Source organism: Scomber scombrus, chromosome 1 (assembly GCF_963691925.1).
Source record: "Scomber scombrus chromosome 1, fScoSco1.1, whole genome shotgun sequence".
In the NCBI taxonomy this organism is placed as follows: domain Eukaryota; kingdom Metazoa; phylum Chordata; class Actinopteri; order Scombriformes; family Scombridae; genus Scomber; species Scomber scombrus.
Window position 1 is genome coordinate 20,417,271 of NC_084970.1, and position 18,464 is coordinate 20,435,734.

At 39.4% G+C, this 18,464-nt stretch overlaps 1 protein-coding gene across 1 annotated transcript; it reads left to right on the plus strand.

The window, feature by feature from the left end:
• The first annotated feature begins 1,445 nt into the window (after window positions 1–1,445).
• On the plus strand, window positions 1,446–17,782 carry ipo7 (importin 7). Its single transcript, XM_062422862.1, has 25 exons — window positions 1,446–1,622; window positions 4,401–4,482; window positions 7,315–7,468; window positions 7,602–7,760; window positions 7,862–8,018; window positions 8,275–8,364; window positions 8,487–8,581; window positions 8,673–8,757; window positions 8,872–9,006; window positions 9,408–9,507; window positions 9,600–9,676; window positions 9,837–9,953; window positions 10,196–10,285; window positions 10,434–10,599; window positions 10,694–10,854; window positions 11,359–11,487; window positions 12,353–12,419; window positions 12,553–12,678; window positions 12,914–13,011; window positions 13,119–13,214; window positions 13,353–13,573; window positions 13,920–14,128; window positions 14,251–14,457; window positions 14,564–14,680; window positions 15,629–17,782. The coding sequence occupies exons 1-25, from the start codon at window positions 1,539–1,541 to the stop codon at window positions 15,724–15,726; spliced, it is 3,120 nt and encodes a 1,039-aa protein (XP_062278846.1). The 5' UTR covers window positions 1,446–1,538; the 3' UTR covers window positions 15,727–17,782.
• Window positions 17,783–18,464: the final 682 nt, after the last annotated feature.

Genomic DNA, 18,464 nt, shown 5'->3' on the forward strand with positions numbered 1-18,464 from the left:
CCAAGACCAGTTAAATTCTAGTTAGATAGGATTAAAGTCTCATAGGTAGAGAGTTCTGGAGAGATAGAAATGTCAAAATCTAACCTATAGATAGCATGTGGTGGCCTTTGTACTTCACACACTGCATTTTGTTTGGTTAGGGTTTGTATTAAAACCAATCTCGAACCGCTGACCTTGCAACTATAAGTCATGCGCCCTAACCACTTGACTACCCAGATGCACCAAAACATAGTTTTTCAACAGTTGTAGTCTCCAGTAGTCCAGTAGTTCCCATCCTAGGGGTCAGAGCTCTCCAAAGGGTCACTGGATAAACCAAAAATTGCACTTAAGTACAGTACTTGAGTAGATGTAATTAGTTACTTTCCACCATTGAATTTAGCACACTAATTTTGAAATGAAGCAGTGACTGAATTTACACAGCTGACTTTCGTTTCCACATTGGATGAATACTTCCCTTTTCAGATAAGGAGAGTAACTAGGCGTATTTACTCAAGTACTGTAAAGAGGCATTTGTGTTTAATGTGGTTTTTTTTTTTTAAAGATTTTGTCTGACATAGACACCTCCATTCAGCACTAGACTGACAGGGAACATTGGAAAGAGAGGGAGGCGCTACACGCAGCAAAGGACCTCCGACCGGGCCCCGAACCGGGGTCGGCTGCACTGCACATGTCATGCGCTCCAACCACTCGACCACCTGCGCGCCTTTAATGTGGATATTTACATTGTATGCGTCTTTACAATTAGATTTCACTATATTTTATAGGGAAAATTTGTGCTTTTTACACGCATGTGCTTAAAGATCCCCTCCATAAATGTTTTATGATGTATATAAACAGTCTACTTTGAATAATAGTTTGTGTCTTGTGATATAGTTTGTCCACAAAAAATAAGTTAAATCATGTTGTTATAATCTTTAAAATGATAGCCTATCTACTCCTCCCTCATTGAAAATCCCAGAATATATATGCAAAAAATTGTTAACTTCAGAGGTTTAACTGGTCAACACAAAACGTCTTCCTCTTCACTGTAAAGTCCATTCTCAGTGTTTGTGCACTGAAAGTTTCAAGTTTCTACATCACTCGCGTTTAAATTGAATACTGGACCAAAAAGGGCTCTGAACTAGTTGTGTGATATCACTCATAATGCTTGTAAACCCACCCCTTAAACTCAGATGAGCACAGAGAAAATTTTCTCCCCTCAGCACATGAATGTAAAAACACATTTCTGGTGTCAAACTATGCACATACTTCCCACTGGCGGGATCACTTTCCCTATCCATTTTAGTCACTGTATCTGCCATTGTGAGGCGGTATTATTAAAATTGAGCTGAAAACTACAAAAACTACAACTCCCATAAGTGTGCGTACCGACCGGATGTTCGTGTTGCACAAATTTGGCGCTGATCTATCCGGGTACTTCATTCACTGCTTCCTTTCGCGCCGGGTAACCGGAGAGCCGTGCGTCCATGTGCGCAGTGACTGGGAACTGATAGACCTCCTGAAATATTAAAATCCGAGCCGTAAACAGAGTTTTCGAAATGGATCCAGACGCTTTGATCGATGCCCTTCGGGGTACAATGGACCCCAATCTGCGAGAGGCGGCGGAGAGAAAGCTGAACGAGGTAAAAAAGTTGAGATTAAGGGTGAGGGCAGTTGTGGCGCGGTGTCGGGATCGGGCCTTGGTCGCTCACAACACCAAGATGGTGCGATCACGCAGACTGGGCTCTGAGTCCTACCATGACAGATGAAGCGCTACATGTCGCTGCTTGGCTCTTTAAATTCCTCCTACTAACTCACCTCTATCACTAGTAGACGGCCTTCAGTCTGAAATCACGTTTTTTTATCCCGATGATAAACTCGCGTGGCCGGGTCCCAACCTTAGCTCCGTGCTGAGCCAGCTGTGTCGCTCATGCTAAAACAAGCTAAAGCTCGCCTTGACGAGGAGAAAATGGTTAGCTACTGACATGGCATCGGAATAAAATGTACGGTGTGTTAAAACAACAACTGACGCGGGCTGAGTGCGGGTCAAGTGTTAGCTGGGGTATTTAACAGCGGGGTAACAGACGTGTAGCTGTGCGGCTAATAGCAGCTAGCGGTGAGTTGTTGGAGGGGCTAGCTGCTGCTCACGTGTCACTGTGACAAGCCCTGAAGTGATGACTTTCTTAAACACAGTGATACGATTTACACCAGACATCTCTTAATCTGCTGTTTACTCTCTCCACACTGGATTTTTCATCGGTGACTTCAGCTACTAAAATGTAATAAAGCAGGATTTGGATGATATGAAAGCTAACGTCACTAAGTTAGCATTACTGCTCCGAGCTTTAGTTGGATTTAGTAGTTTTGTTTCACATGTAATGACGGGGCTCATCCTAAAAACTACATGACGAGTTTATAATGTATTGTTTTTGCCCAGCAATGGATAAAGTTGCTTTTTATAAACAATTAGCCAGTTCATCTTCTGATATTTGAACAGATATTAATGGAAGAATTTAACATACTGTCATCACACTTATGACGTGCATTTTCTTAACACTTTTTTTCTTTTTATTACGCAGTTTTCAACAAAACAATAATTTAAATCCCACCTGCTCAAAGACTAGCATCAAAGTCCACAGACAGCTGTCATGTGTAAATAATATCTTACATTTTTTTATTATGTAGCTTATGTTAGCAGAAAAAACAGTTTAAACCTTTTAATTTGATCAAGATTATACTATTGATCCCCAAAGGGTAAATTAGCATATTACAGCTAGGGCTAGGCAGTATGGCCAAAATCAGATATCATAATATTTTGACCAAATATCTCTATGAATGCAATATTTACACATGAGTTTTTTCATAAATAATCACCAGTAATGTGGATATAATGACTAAGCAAGTAAAGGCCAATAGTTGAACAGCTAGAACAGTCTGGTAAGTTCAGAAAATGACCTCACTTTACTGTAATATCAATATAATACCGGTTATATTGCCTGGCCCTAATTACAGCACTGCAGGAAACATTGAAAATATTTAAGAAGTAGGAATACTGAATGCAGACAAAATAAGAGGTTAAGGAGATGGAATTCAATCTATTTACATTATGAACATTACAATACTTTAGCTATGTACATGACCTGACTTGTGGATTGCAAAAATAAAAAATATTGTGCTAAATATGTGCAGTAGTGAAGGTTTTACTTTCTCTCTTTCTGTAGGTGTGTGAAGTTGAATGACTCAGGCTTTATCTCCTGAATTGGTCATGGAGTTTAAATGCACAGTGTTGAGGCCTTGATATAAATTTGTGCCAAATCACAATGCTGTGATGATGAAGCACCACACTTCTTCTACATGTGAGTCAGTGGTAGTAAATTGAAATGGATATTGTATGTTTTCACTTGGAGTGATGATGATGATTCAGTCACAGCACATACATGTCCTCTGTGTGTTAGACCCCATCAGGTGAACTTTCCTCCACTGCTTATTTTTGGCAGCGCAAGAGGTTTGAGGTTTTCTTTTTTTTTACACCCACATAAGCATTAATAGGAATGGTGCAGTTGGGTGCTCAGACACAGCTGGCAAGTGTTATTTAAGTTGTATACAGAATAAAAAGCATGTCTTCTGGAGGATGGAGTAATTCTGTTGGACTGCATAGTTTCTAAATACAGTGCTTTGCTTAGTCATAAACTGTTTCTCTGTTTATGGAAAATGGCCAGATAAAGATTGAATAAGGCTTGACAAAATGCTTGAATACATAACATGACCTTTAAAGAATTGTTGATATATTGGATCAGCAGGGTGTCTGACGGCACAGTGAGTAAGATATATATATAATGTAGCATACCATTATGACCATTGTGACCTCTGGAATCAGCCCTATAGTAACATAAGACACATTTAACAGTGGCTGACTATCCAGATACAAACATCTGGTATATTAAATGGTGAGGTGACAATAGACCAACATGCAGCATTGGTCAGATAATTCAGAGCATTTCAGTGTGACTACGATCTCATTGATTGTGATTTGTATGACCTCACTGTTTAGTAGTACACATTGCTGTTTTAAAACATGATGCAGCCATGGGAAATTTCCCTTTTTTATTGGTAAAACATGACATAATAAACTAAATAAAACTCATTTTCAGCTCTTTTTTTTGTACAAGGTTAACAACGGCTTGGATTCTGTACCATTGTCGCTCACCTCAAACCACCTGAACTCCAAACATGTCAGCTCAATTTGCTATGTCAAAAATGTGACTTCACAGGTTGAATTTCAATGTCTCATATGTACCCGTTATGTTAGTTTTAGAGCCAAGGATATTTCCTTACAATGCAACATTATTGACAAACAGAAGTAGTTTGTTTCATTGTTTATGATGGACTTAAACTCAATTGTTTTTGGTTCTGACTTACAGGGTCACACCCAGGTCAACTTCGTGTCCACCCTGCTGCAAGTCACCATGTCTGATCAGCTGGATTTGCCGGTCAGACAAGCAGGTGAGTCAAGACTAACATGTAAAAAGTAGATGAAATGCAAATTCAGATTTAGAGGTGCATATTAAATGGTTTCTGTATTCTCTAGACAAAGCATTTTTAAATACAATCTGTTGAGTGATAGAGAAACCTAAAAGCTGAGTTGGAAATTCAACACAGATATTACAGACATAGTACCGAATATATCTGAAGAGATAACTGCATGCCTCCATAATGGTGTTATTAAAGATGAAAATAATAATAATAACGTCAATATCACATCATGGGTATATAGAAAAGGCTCTGCCACACTAAAATTGGCCTCTTTTGGTTCACTTCAATGTTTATTCAGTTCTACCCTTTCTCAACACTTGGGAAATTAAATATAGCCCTTTTCCATTTTCAGTGTTGCTGGTCGATTCCTAATCACCCGTTATGATACAAAGTCCATCTTTTTGTACACTTGATCCACATAATTACTGAAACACCCTGGTAGTGTGTGACATGCCACTTTATCCTGCATCGGACTCCAATTTTGTCAGATTGCATTAGATGAGAAATGGACCAGATATTCTCCACCTAGAGAAAGTTGAACAGGTCACTTATATAATAGTTTTGAAAAAGGTAACTTGGCAATGATACATGATTCACACTTGTTTTTGTAAGGCTAAAGTGCCATGCTGAAGTGCAGTGGACACGTGGAGTTGGTTAAATATAGCTTGTTTTGCTTTAGTCAAATGCTGCTCTGAGGAGGAAGTTGTTCACAGACTAAAAAAAATAAAAATAAATCAATGTTCAAAGTGAAATATCTTGACCAAAGTTGTTGCAGAAAGTGCACCGATGCAGTGTTATCTATATTTTTGGGTCCATTTCAAGTGTTCAGAGCCATACTAGCCAAACAATATGTTATATCTCACAGTGCTGTGCTGTAGTGCAATAAATCACTTTTCCAGCGGCAGGAAAAATGTCCGACAGTATTAAAGGACCAATGCGTAGCATTTAGTGGCATCTAGCGGTGAGAATGCAGATTGCAACCAAATGAACATCCTTCTCTTTCAAAGTGTGTAGGAGAACCAATGGTGGCTGCAAACTTGCCAAAGATACAATTGGCCCTCTCGAGCTAGTGTTTGGTTTGTCCGTTCTGGGCTACTGTAGAAACATGGCAGGCTCTGTAGTAGAGGACACACTCCCTATGTAGATATAAAGGGCTTATTCTAAGGTAATGAAAACACAATGATTCTTATTTTCAGGTGATTTACTAATTAAAACATACTTATGAATATTCAATTTCTGCCAAGTTGTACTCTAAGAACACAAGAGATGAGAAGCAGCTGTAGACTGAACATAATTTGTCAGAATATTTATTTTACTGGTACAAGTTATTATTCATTTAGATTCCTGTCTAGCTTGATGCTGGTAGTCAGCCTAAAATTAAAAAAAATGCTGCCATTTCAGTGATAGTCATCCTTTTATTGTTTCTCAATTATTTTTATATAATTTTCAGTGAAAACATTGATCAAATGCCATAATAATTGTTTTATAACAGACTAGCTATAGACAGCATGCATGAATGCAGGTGTGAGGTTTTTTGTTTTGTTTTTAATACTCATGGTTCAATAAAACTTGGATTGGTTGATATTATTCATGATCAGGTTGAACTGACCCTTTAAAGTATTTGGTTCTTATGCTTTGAAATAAATAAATGTTGGCCCACAGTATGTAGGTTTAAATACAAACTTAAGGTAATATTAAATGATTAAACCACAACAGCCTCAGTCTCTACTTCTTAACATCTTTCTACTTTTGACCAGAGCTGTTACACAACGACATCGTGAAGCTGCGTCGTTAGTTAGAAGATGAATAGAAATAGCTGAGTTTAACATTTTCAACACCACCGTTATACTTTAAAGTGGGTATTTTACTATATGTTCTTGTCATTTGTTATTTCCATTCATTTATTAAACTTGCAACAATTTAATTCAGCTTGATATAAGCAGGAAGTGATTTTTCTTCTAACCTTTTAATCTACTTTATGAGAGATTTTCAGTAGTGGCGGTGCAGGGTCGGGCGATAGTGTAGTTTCGTGGTCATAGGCGAAGGGAGGGGTGGGGTGGGGGGTTATGCTCTGTCAGCATTGATAGGCTGGATTATGATTGCCTCGCCAGCGGTGTAGACATTTGTGTCAGCAGTCTGATGTCAGCCTCCCAGCCCTCGCTCCTCCACTCCCTCGGATACCTCAGACTGGGGGCCCCACACTGGGGATATCAACCCAGCTAACACCCTTGTGCCACATTCAAAACTAGTGAACTACAGATGGAGGGATTTATTCCTGTGTCTTTGGTTTTAGGGGGCTCTGAATACACACTGCTGCGTTGTACACGGTCATAATGATGTAAATGCAGTCAGAAAGGATGGGTGCACATTTGGGAGAGTTGGTACCTCAACTGAATTTTAAAACCTTACAGAGAGTTTACTTTGATATTCCTCTGTACAGCAGCCTGATGGAAAAATAAAAACCCCCTTTTTTATTTTTAATATAAAGGGCTGAATGTTTATAATGTGCAGTAAAGTTTCAGGTTTTTAATTATTTTGATTCATAAAACTTAAAAATAAATGATTCAAACTTTGATAAAATAATATTCACAAATGTATTTCATGTTTAAGAATAAGCAAAGTCAAAAATGTTGAGCTGAAATGTGCAGGTTTTAGTATGTTTCACTGAATTTCAGTTTTGTATTTCCTTTTATAGTTTGACGGTTTCATTAATAAACTATTTGAATAAGCGTGTTATATTTGTCATACAGTGTCTGTATTTTGTCATTGTATGGGCCGACCTTTCTTTTTTCCTCTGTCTAGGTGTGATTTACCTTAAGAACATGATAACCCAGCACTGGAGTGATGGAGATGGTTCAAGCTCAGAGACACCTGTCAATAACATCCCTGACGAAGACAGGCAGGTTATTCGAGACAACATAGTGGAGGCAATCATCCACTCTCCTGAGCGCATCAGGTAACTACACTCCCTGCTGGCTGAGAAGAGCCACAGGGAAATTAAGTTGTCATCCTCCGTCAGTCTTTTTCTTTTTTTGGGGGGGATCATTTAAACTAACCAAATCTACAACTGTCCTTTTGAACTTTGTCAGGGTCCAGTTGACAACATGTATCCACCACATGATCAAGCATGACTACCCCGGCAAGTGGACGACCATCGTGGACAAGATTGGCTTCTACCTGCAGTCAGACAACAGTGCAGGATGGCTGGGAATCTTGCTCTGCCTTTACCAGCTGGTCAAAAACTACGAGTAAGTCAAAGGTTTCAATATGTATGTTTATTGTACTATATTATGGGGAGTTACTGTTGTGTTTTTGTGGTGCTAATGTAACTTGTGTGTGTGTGAAACAGATACAAGAAACCAGAAGAGCGTCAGCCTCTGGTGGCTGCCATGCACATCTTCATGCCCATGTTGAAAGATCGCTTCATCCAGCTGCTCCCTGACCACTCCAGTGATTCTGTCCTGATACAGAAACAGATCTTCAAAATCCTCTATGCCCTTTTCCAGGTATTATCACTACACCTAACATCTTCAGCCCTCGGCCTTATGTTCCTGAAGAGATTTTTTATTTATTTTTCCATATAGTCCATCGTATTTTCACACTTTCAAAACACTGTTCTCTTAAAGGTTTGCTCAGTTCATTCTATTCTTCAGCTGAAATCTGTTTTTTTTATGTTTATATAATGTCCTCTTTTGACATAAACACATTAAAACATGTAGTTGAATTGGACTGAGATTTATACGTTCTCTTTTGTCTCCACAGTATAATCTCCCTCTGGAACTCATCAACAGACAGAACCTGACAGAATGGATGGAGATCCTCAAGACAGTAGTGGATAGGGACGTTCCTCCGGTGAGGACACTGTAAAATACATATTACATTAATATTGCAAACCACTGTTCACACATGGTTTGGTTTATCATATGTGCACATTTCAGCGCTTCACAAGCTCACTGTGTCTGTTGTCTGTACAGGAGACGATGCAGATAGATGAAGACGAGCGGCCTGAGCTGCCTTGGTGGAAATGCAAGAAGTGGGCCCTTCACATTTTGGCTCGGCTGTTTGAGAGGTAAATCTAGAATAACTTTTACCTAACAGGTATCTAGCTGTTGTCCAAATATGTACATGAAAGTAATCACTGTATTAAACCATCTTTGCAGATATGGAAGTCCAGGCAACACAACCAAAGAGTACGCAGAGTTTGCTGAACTTTTCCTCAAGGAATACGCAGTTTCTGCCCAGCAGGTAAGAACTTCAGGAGGTGTAATGTAAGCAGCAGCAGTTCTGCAATCAGACGGGGTCTTGGGTCTTTGGACTGCAAATTTAAGGATTTTTTTTTTTTGTTCATGTGTCTTCTAGGTGCTGCTGAAAGTCTTATATCAATACAAGGAAAAGCAATACGTGGCTCCCAGAGTACTCCAACAGACACTCAACTACATCAACCAGGGCATAGCACACGCTCTGACGTGGAAAAACCTTAAACCACACATCCAGGTATGAATACAGTGTTTGAATATTCAGTGCATGCAACACATGACATGTCTGGAATGTTAATTGTGCAGTAAAAACATTGTGGTACCACACTGGTAGAAATGATGAAGCTCATGCATTTGGTATTGGTCTAACCGGTATTGGGTCAACCAATAGATGAAAGAAGCAATCATTTATGTGAAAATCAATCCTCTTATATGCTCAGTTACACTATAATTACACCCAGAATTATGTTTGACTAATAAGTAGTCTGCATAGTTTCAAAACCTACCTGGGTTTAACCATTAAAAACAGAAGATTAGCACATCCTCAACTTTGACTTTATAAGTAAAAGTCAAGATGTTAACCATCACCATCTTCTTGCCTGATTCTGACTTAATGCTTTTGTTTTCTCCTTTTCTCAGGGCATCATTCAGGATGTGGTTTTTCCCCTCATGTGTTACACAGACAGTGATGAGGAACTGTGGCAGGAGGACCCGTATGAGTACATTCGCATGAAGTTTGGTAAGCAGAGAACATTTGTGACTGTAATCCAAAGGGAATCCTGTGCAACAGCAATGACTAACCTTTCATCCAATCTCTACTGCCCTCCTCAGACGTATTTGAGGACTTCATCTCTCCCACGACTGCAGCCCAGACACTCCTCTTCACAGCCTGCAACAAAAGGAAAGAGGTCAGTTAAAATGCTTTTTTTTTTTATTTGCTTTTTTGTTGTGTTCAAGTTTGACTTGACATCATTGTTTGACAGTTCTGCCCACAAGGTTTATATTTAAAGAAACCTTAAGTTTTGTACGGTACAATCCAAGTTCTTATTTATTTTTTGCTCTGTTCAGGTGCTGCAAAAGAGTATGGGCTTCTGTTACCAGATTCTCACTGATCCCAACTCTGACCCCAGGAAAAAGGATGGTGCCCTCCACATGATTGGGTCTCTGGCTGAGATCCTGCTGAAGGTAAACAGCTCTCAATCAACTCGTTTGCATCAAATCTTCTGCACAATTCCACTTTTATACACTCACTCAGAAGACATGATTCAATCCCCCTGAGTAATGTTGAACATTTACCAGTATCCACAATTTCAGTTTGGACATCCTCCTCGAAATACACTATAGATTTCACTTATCTTGAAGTGGATATGTTTTGTAAATTATGCCACCTTGTATAACTTACCAACTTCATCCCTTTCTCTACCTAGAAAAAAATTTATAAGGACCAGATGGAGTTCATGCTGCAGAATCACGTCTTCCCCCTGTTCCGCAATGAACTGGGCTACATGAGAGCCAGGGTAAGTGATAATGTGAACACGCAGCCATGAGACTTGTGTATTAAAAGAACTGAATGATTTGGCCTTCAATTAAAATAATGGTGCTTTCCTTGTCGTTAGGTACTGCTGTTTGCTCAGCCAGTTTCTCAACCTCTCTGTTCTCACACAGGCCTGCTGGGTGCTGCATTACTTCTGCGAGGTGAAGTTTAAAAGTGACCAGAACCTGCAGACAGCTCTGGAGCTGACCCGCCTTTGTCTAATCAATGACAATGAGATGCCAGTTAAGGTGGAAGCTGCTATCGCCCTGCAGGTTCTCATCAGCAACCAGGAGAAAGGTGAGTAAAGCAGCTTATGGTTTACTGACTAAACCGCATGCCATCATTTTCCTACTACAGGTGTGTAATTAAACTTCTGTATTATATTGTTTAGCCAAAGAATACATCACCCCCCACATCCGGCCAGTGATGCAGGCGCTCCTGCACATTGTCAGGGAGACAGAGAATGATGACCTCACCAATGTCATACAGAAGATGATCTGTGAATACAGTGAGGAGGTCACTCCAATTGCAGTGGAGATGACACAACACTTGGTAAGTACAGTCTTTACAGAGTGTGTGTTTGTAGTCATTTCATGTGATTCCCTCCCCTTCACAACAGTGATGCACTGATCCAACTTTTTCAGTCCCAATACCCGTACCTGGACTTTGGTTATTGACCAATACAAAGTACCAATCTAATACAGGTGTTATTGTATTTGAAAATGATTTGTACAGTTTACATGATAGCTTCAGTCAGATTAGGGAGAGTATAGAGTACGGGCACTCCCTGAGTAGTCCAAAACGAAGCAAAAGTCTGATTTTAACTCAAATGTAGGGTTCCTTAGGAACAATGGCAACTATATATCCAAATTAAGGTGCCATGTGTTAAAATTGTCTTGCTAAATTGCATCAAGTCATTTGATTATTGTCGATTACACAACAGCTCTTTACCAGTTTAGTTGAGTAACTGTGTGACTGCTCTGACGGTAGCTGAATGTTTACGGGATGCCTCTGAGGAGGACACAATCATAACAATCTCTGTTTGCTCTTTGACAGGCAATGACGTTCAACCAGGTGATTCAGACAGGGCCTGATGAGGAGGGAGGAGATGACAAGGCTGTGACGGCTATGGGCATCCTCAACACCATTGACACATTGCTAAGTGTAGTGGAGGACCACAAAGAGGTATTGACTCGAAGTGTGCTACACACACTCACACACCGGCTGATCACTCATCTCAGTGCCACTTCCTCTGCAGAAGCAGCTCTAGTCTGCTGTAGCGTTCCTGCCAACACACTTCAGCCACCCACCAACTGCTGGGAACACGCTCTGCTCTCACCATGTTCAAAATGATTCAGAGGCTGAGGCAGACGCTAGAAATAGTGCTGGGGCGCGCTGCCACCATGTCTGCTGAAGCATAGGACTGCTGGTGCTCAAAGCCAAGAGGATGTGACATTAGATGTGACCAAGCATTGCTTTATAGGCAGGATTTTTGATTGCATAACAGTTCAGCAGTTTCAGCTATCATGAAAGTACGTCACTTTGCTGCAAAGACTTGCTGTTATTTTCATTTGGCAAGTCAGAAAAGAATACATAGGAGTTTTACTGTTTCAGATTATTAAGACGGATGACAATGCAGGACTGACAATTTCAGTACATGACAAAACAAAGTCTGACCCAGAATATTCATTCACTAAATTCATAGTTAAACTCCGTACTGTTTTTTTCAATGCAGGCTGGATAAGTAACTCATTTAAAAAAATAAAAAAAAAGATCCCGAAGTTATGCTTTTTCTACAGCATCCTTTTTATGAAAACTTTGGTTTTGTATAATATTTGAAACATTTATTATAAATATGTTTTGAAACTGGAGTTTGGCCAGACTTACTACAAATATTGGATGAAGAACCCTCTATTGGTTGATATACCCATAATATCTGTTGACTTGCTCTTGAAACTGTACACAGTTTGATTACGACAGCCTTATCTTCTCACTTAATTGATTATATTGATTGCATCCTAATTGCCTTTTAACCATCGTGCTGTTTCAGATCACCCAGCAGCTGGAGGGTATCTGCCTGCAGGTGATTGGCACTGTGCTGCAACAACATGTACTGGGTAAGTTGGACCAGTTATTCCTGTGCAGCCAAATTCCACCTGTATGTGGCTGAGACAGAGATGAACTATTGATGATAAACTGTCTGTTTACTGCCAGTGGCTCACCCCTCTTCTTTTCTTTTTATCGTCTCAGAGTTTTATGAGGAGATCTTGTCTTTGGCTCACAGCCTCACTTGCCAGCAGGTGTCGCCACAAATGTGGCAGCTCCTTCCTCTGGTGTATGAAGTCTTCCAGCAGGATGGATTTGACTACTTCACAGGTATATGTTTGACTAAGAGGAAGTACTTGCATTCATATTAGGGTGCTAAAAAGGTTTCTTACAGTGACTAACTAATTTGATGCAATGTATTAGTATTTGTGATAATAATGATATATGATGCAAATCAGCTCACCATAAGAGCTCCATTTTTAAACTAAAACAAGTAACCAGGGCACTGGTGCTAATGTTTTGCTTTTAAGGTCAGTTGTGTGAATAATAAATGTTTCTGTTTCAGATATGATGCCTCTCCTTCATAACTATGTAACAGTTGATACAGACACCCTCCTATCTGACACCAAATATCTGGAAATTATCTATAGCATGTGCAAGAAGGTAAAATGATGTAATTGATTTACACATAAAACTGCCTGTATATGAGATCAATTATTTGGTTCGCAGTGTTAATGAGAAGCTTTACCTTGGCGTGTCACTTCACACAGGTCCTGACAGGTGATCCAGGTGAGGACCCAGAGTGTCATGCAGCCAAGCTGCTGGAGGTGATCATTCTGCAGTGTAAAGGCCGCGGCATTGACCAGGTCAGTATCTAACAAAGAGAATCACATTTAGGTCTCAGACTGGTGTAACTATGATACTCAAACCCATAGCTACAATAAGTTTATCTACAGACCTGTGTTGGCTCCTGCAGTAAATAAATATTTGTCTTGTTGTTGCAGGTTGTGCCCTTGTTTGTGGCTGCTGCACTGGAGCGTTTGACACGGGAGGTAAAGACCAGTGAGCTGAGGACCATGTGCCTGCAGGTGGCCATCGCTGCACTTTACTACAGCCCCCCTCTTCTCCTCAACACTTTGGAGAATCTGCGCTTTCCCAACAACACTGAGCCAATCACAAACCACTTCATCACCCAGTGGCTCAAAGATGTCGATTGCTTCCTCGGGTAAGACCGCTTTGAACATGAACATTAACACCACAATATATATTGTCATTTTTAATGTCACAAATGCGTTTTTAGTTTTATGACTCCAGTTTTATTAAATTTCATACTTGACCTCACTTGGCCTGTAAAACGTCACCAATAATGACAAATGCTGATCACAAGCTGCTAGAGCCCAAAGTGATACCTTTTAAATTGTTTGCCCTGTCTGACCAGCAGCCAAACAAACCCAAAAGAGTTTAATCAACTGTTTGTTTATTCATGTCATCTTCTACTGTAACCATCATCAGTTATGTATTACTGGTATTATCAGAGATCTGATCATCTTTTTTTATTTATTTAATTACAGCCTCCACGACAGGAAGATGTGCATCCTCGGACTTTGTGCTCTCATTGACCTCGATCACAGGCCTCAGGCCATTAACCAGGTGGCCGGCCAGCTTCTCCCAGCAGCCATCCTGCTGTTTAATGGCCTCAAGAGGGCGTACGCCTGTCGAGCAGAGCATGAGAATGATGATGACGACGATGATGAAGACGGGGAAGAAGAGGATGATAATGGTAAGACATGTTTTGATTTTCAGCAGGGCTGCTTTGTCCAAATACCGCTCTGCAAGACGAGTTTAAGTGAGTATTGAGTGATGTTGAAACATGTTCCCTTTTTTTTCTCTGAATGAATGTAGCTGAACTGGGAAGTGATGAAGACGACATTGATGAGGAGGGCCAGGAGTATCTGGAGATGCTGGCGAAGCAGGCAGGAGAGGACGGAGATGATGAAGACTGGGAGGAGGACGATGCTGAGGAGACAGCACTTGAGGGCTACACTACAGCTGTAGATGATGAGGACAACTTAGTGGACGAGTATCAGATCTTCAAAGCCATACTACAGAGTAAGACGACTATCTGTTGATTCGAATTTAAAATGAAATGGCTCCTGCTGTGCATCAGTCACTGTAACTGCAAGTAGACGACTCATTTCCCTTTACTGTGATGCAGATATCCAGAATCGTGACCCTGCATGGTACCAGGCACTAACGCAAGCCCTTGACGAGGAACAAGGCAAACACCTTCAGGACATTGGCACACTTGCAGACCAGAGACGGGCAGCACACGGTGAGCATCAGCTCGGATAATTCTGCTTGGCAGTCAGTCCAACATGTAGATTTTTATTTATGCTCTAGTATGTTGTGCTTTGGGTCATTAATACAGGTGTGTGTGAAATTTTTATTTTATTTTTTCTACTGATGACTTCCATTTATAATTGACATAAAATTATATGAAATGTATATTATTCATTGCCAGCTAGTTACATTTAAATATACTGTAAGCTTGGAAACTTGTCTGTAATGAAGTGAACTGCTGAAAATGTTGTACTTTTTTTTTTTTTTTTTTTTTTTTTTTTTTTTTTGCCTTTTATCACTAAATAAAGGGAGGAGTGCACTCATAATGTGTTTGAGGTGCATGTCATTAACTTATAAAACTATAGAAGATAGTGTTTCACATTTCACCAAATAGTCCTGCTTCATCAAGGTCTCCTATCATCTCAACATCAGTAGTTGGAATGTTAAATATCTCAATTTCAATCAACAAAATAAAAACTGTCACAATCTTAATTTTGTGATGAGATGGCTGTGAGTGGTGGCTCCCCTAACAATCCATTAGCACCTCCCCAGAGAGCGCCAGTGGCATGTGAAGGGTGAATAAAGAACAGCTGAATGTCATATGAATGGTTATTAATCTCTAACTGTAATGAAAATAGAAGGATGTGCAATTAAACATAAAAAACAAGTATATCAATTCAGAGTTTGGAAAATATGATGGCCTGCTTAGTCGGTTATCCTGTGCTCTGTTGACCGTGAATAAGGGAAAATAAAATTATAAAAAGTTGAATCCTCAAATGACAACACTGAATTTGAAAGTGAAAAACTGAAAAAGAGCTCCCCTAACTGAGGGAAGCCCTAGCACAGCTGTGTGGTGGATGAATAGAGCAGCAGTGAGCTGTGTGGAAACATAATTTATCTAATGTGGGTTTAAGTACTTGTTCTGTTTGTCTAATTGCAGAATCCAAGATGATTGAGAAACATGGCGGGTACAAGTTCACAGCACCAGTGGTGCCATCTACTTTCAATTTTGGAGGCACTGCTCCAGGAATGAATTGAGTCATCTGTTCTACTTTTTATTACTCTGTGACTGATTGTAGTGAAGTGAAAAAAAGCTTGTGTTGTTCCCTTAAGTAGTGGTTCCAGAACTGGTTCTTCTCAGTCATTCTTCAATCTGTCAAATGGGAAATAGCACCAGAAGATGTGGGAAAGCAACCAATGGCTGGGGAAAACAAACCAAGAACTTGAGCACGATGCAAGAGAAGAAGCTCTGAACAACGTTGTCTTCTGGAGTCCAACGTGGAGGGGATACCATGATGGCAACTCTTTTGTTTTTTTTCCCACTTAAACAAAATTGGGGGATTAACAGTTTAGAAATTGATAATGGGACTAAATATTTCATTATCACTGTTGTGGCCAAATGGCCGTAATAAGATTATACCTCTGGTAGTGGTGATATCTACGTTATTTTCTGCATAAACGCTCATGTTTATGTACATACAAGCCAAGGTTATTGATTTTTCAAGTAGCCTTGAAAAACAACCAGAGGCATTTGTTAAGGTGTCAACAGCTGTATTCATATGTAGCATATTGGATACTTCATAGCACTATGTGATGCCTGATCTCTGTAAATTAATGACTAGCACTTTCATATTGTTCAGGTCTCCTAGCCTTCTGTATCAGACTGCAAATTTTTTTAAATTGAAGACTATTTAAAATGAAATCAGCTGTAACTTTGTTACTTTGCAAGCGACTTCTGTAATGGCTGGTTGTCATGCATCTGGTTACAGAGTGGATCAGTGGGCAACTCGGAAACATTGATTTCAGGAAAAAAAGAGAATGCTCTTGGTGTTCAGTATGGCTACAGGACATGTGTTTGTGAGCACTGAAAGTACAATTGGATACATCATTGAAGCATGTACAATTGGACTTCTCGTGAAGGTCTCAAGCTTTTGGTTGATGTATGGATGAACCATCTATATATACAACAACATATTAAAAAAAGAAAAAAAAAAAGCTAAGGGAATCCACGACCACGAGTGTTTCCTTACATAGGCACATTGCCTTTCCTGCATTTATATATGTATGACTTTAAAGTATTTTTGCAGGCGTTCACCAGAGTGCAGTGCTCTCCTGTGATTACAGAATGACAGTGATGGTGTTTCTGATTTTTATCCGGTGTTATTTGTACACAGAGGCCTGGCTAAAAGTTCTGTCCCCCCAACATCTCTGAAACAAATTTGTATTTACACTATGACCCCTGATTATTTTGTCCACATTTTCCATTTGTCTCAGAAACAAACCCCAGTTAGTTGTCCAGAAACCAGCCAGAACATAATTGGTACATGGCAAAATAAACAATACAGCTACACTGCAGTCAATAGCAATTTGGTTTAGAGCTGCAATCATTAGTTGATTAATCAATTAGTTGGTTGTCAAAATTAATCTGCAGAGAAAATGCCAAATATGATTCCTGCTTCTGAAAAGTTAAGATTTGCTGTTTTTCCTATTCATAAGATCTGTCTTATGAATCACAGTGGCCTCTGAGAAATTGTTATGCTTTTTTTTTTTTCCACTTTTCTTTTTTCTAACTGTCCTGGACCTCTGACAACTCCAGACTGTCACCTGGTTTGTGCTCATTTAAAGGAAAATATATACTATATAAACCACTATATGTAAGTACAATATCAACATGCATGAGAAAGGGCCTGAAGGTTGGGATCCAAACAGTAATCGGGTTACAACACAGCAGATCTGTGTCCAGTTAGTTTTTAACACCAAGCAGAGGAAAAACTAAAAAAAACATTGAGTTGAGAGAGGGAGGTTAGTCTGGCCTTTGGTCAGCTCAGGATTCACCTTTTACCTTTCAATTAGTTAATGGGGATTTTTAAAGAGCCAGTTCAGCCAAAAGAAACCAGTTTACCTTTTTACCTGAGTTTACCATCATTGGCTGTGGATGAAGTACTAATATCCTTTACTTAAGCAAAAGTACCAGTGCAGCAATGTAAAAATACTCCATTAATCCAAGTAAAAGTCCTGCATGAAGAATCTTCATTAAAGTGCAGAAATATTAGCAGCAAAATGTACTTTAAGTATTAAAGATACTTGTTTTGCAGTAACTGATTATATGGCATCATTATATTGTGATACTATTATAGCTGCTGGAGGTGGAGCTGGTCTGAACTACTTTATACAGTTAGCTAGTTTAGTCCAGTGTCTCCCAACCTAGGGATCGGGCCCCTCCAAAGGGTCAATAGATAAATCTGAGGGGTCATGAGGTGATTAATGGAAGAAGAAAGAAGAAAAAAAGTTCTGCTACACAACTGTGTTTTCTAATAATTTTAATAATTTTCTCTAATCTTTAATGTTTGGTGAAATATTGGATACTTTGAACATTTATTGAAATGAAAACCATGTGAAAAGTTTAGAGGGAAAAAATCAATATCTGGTTTAAGCTGTTAAAAACTCCAAGAAATATGACCCCAATTACACACAGTTTGTTTTAAGACAAAAACAAAACGTTTTTTAACCATTAATTTCATCTTTAACAATATGTTTCATTTTAAAATTCTATGTTATCCATTGTGTCAAGTCTTCATCTGAAAAGTAACTACAAATAAATGTAGTGGAGTAGAAAGTACAAATGTAGGTTAAGTAGAAAGTAAAAGTACCCCAAAATGACACAGTAACGTACATGGTTACATTTCACCACTTACAGATAGTCCTTGTACTCCTCAAAGGTTTTCACATGTGGCAGCAGGTTAGTGATGAAGATGGTTAACATGAATCAAGCGTTA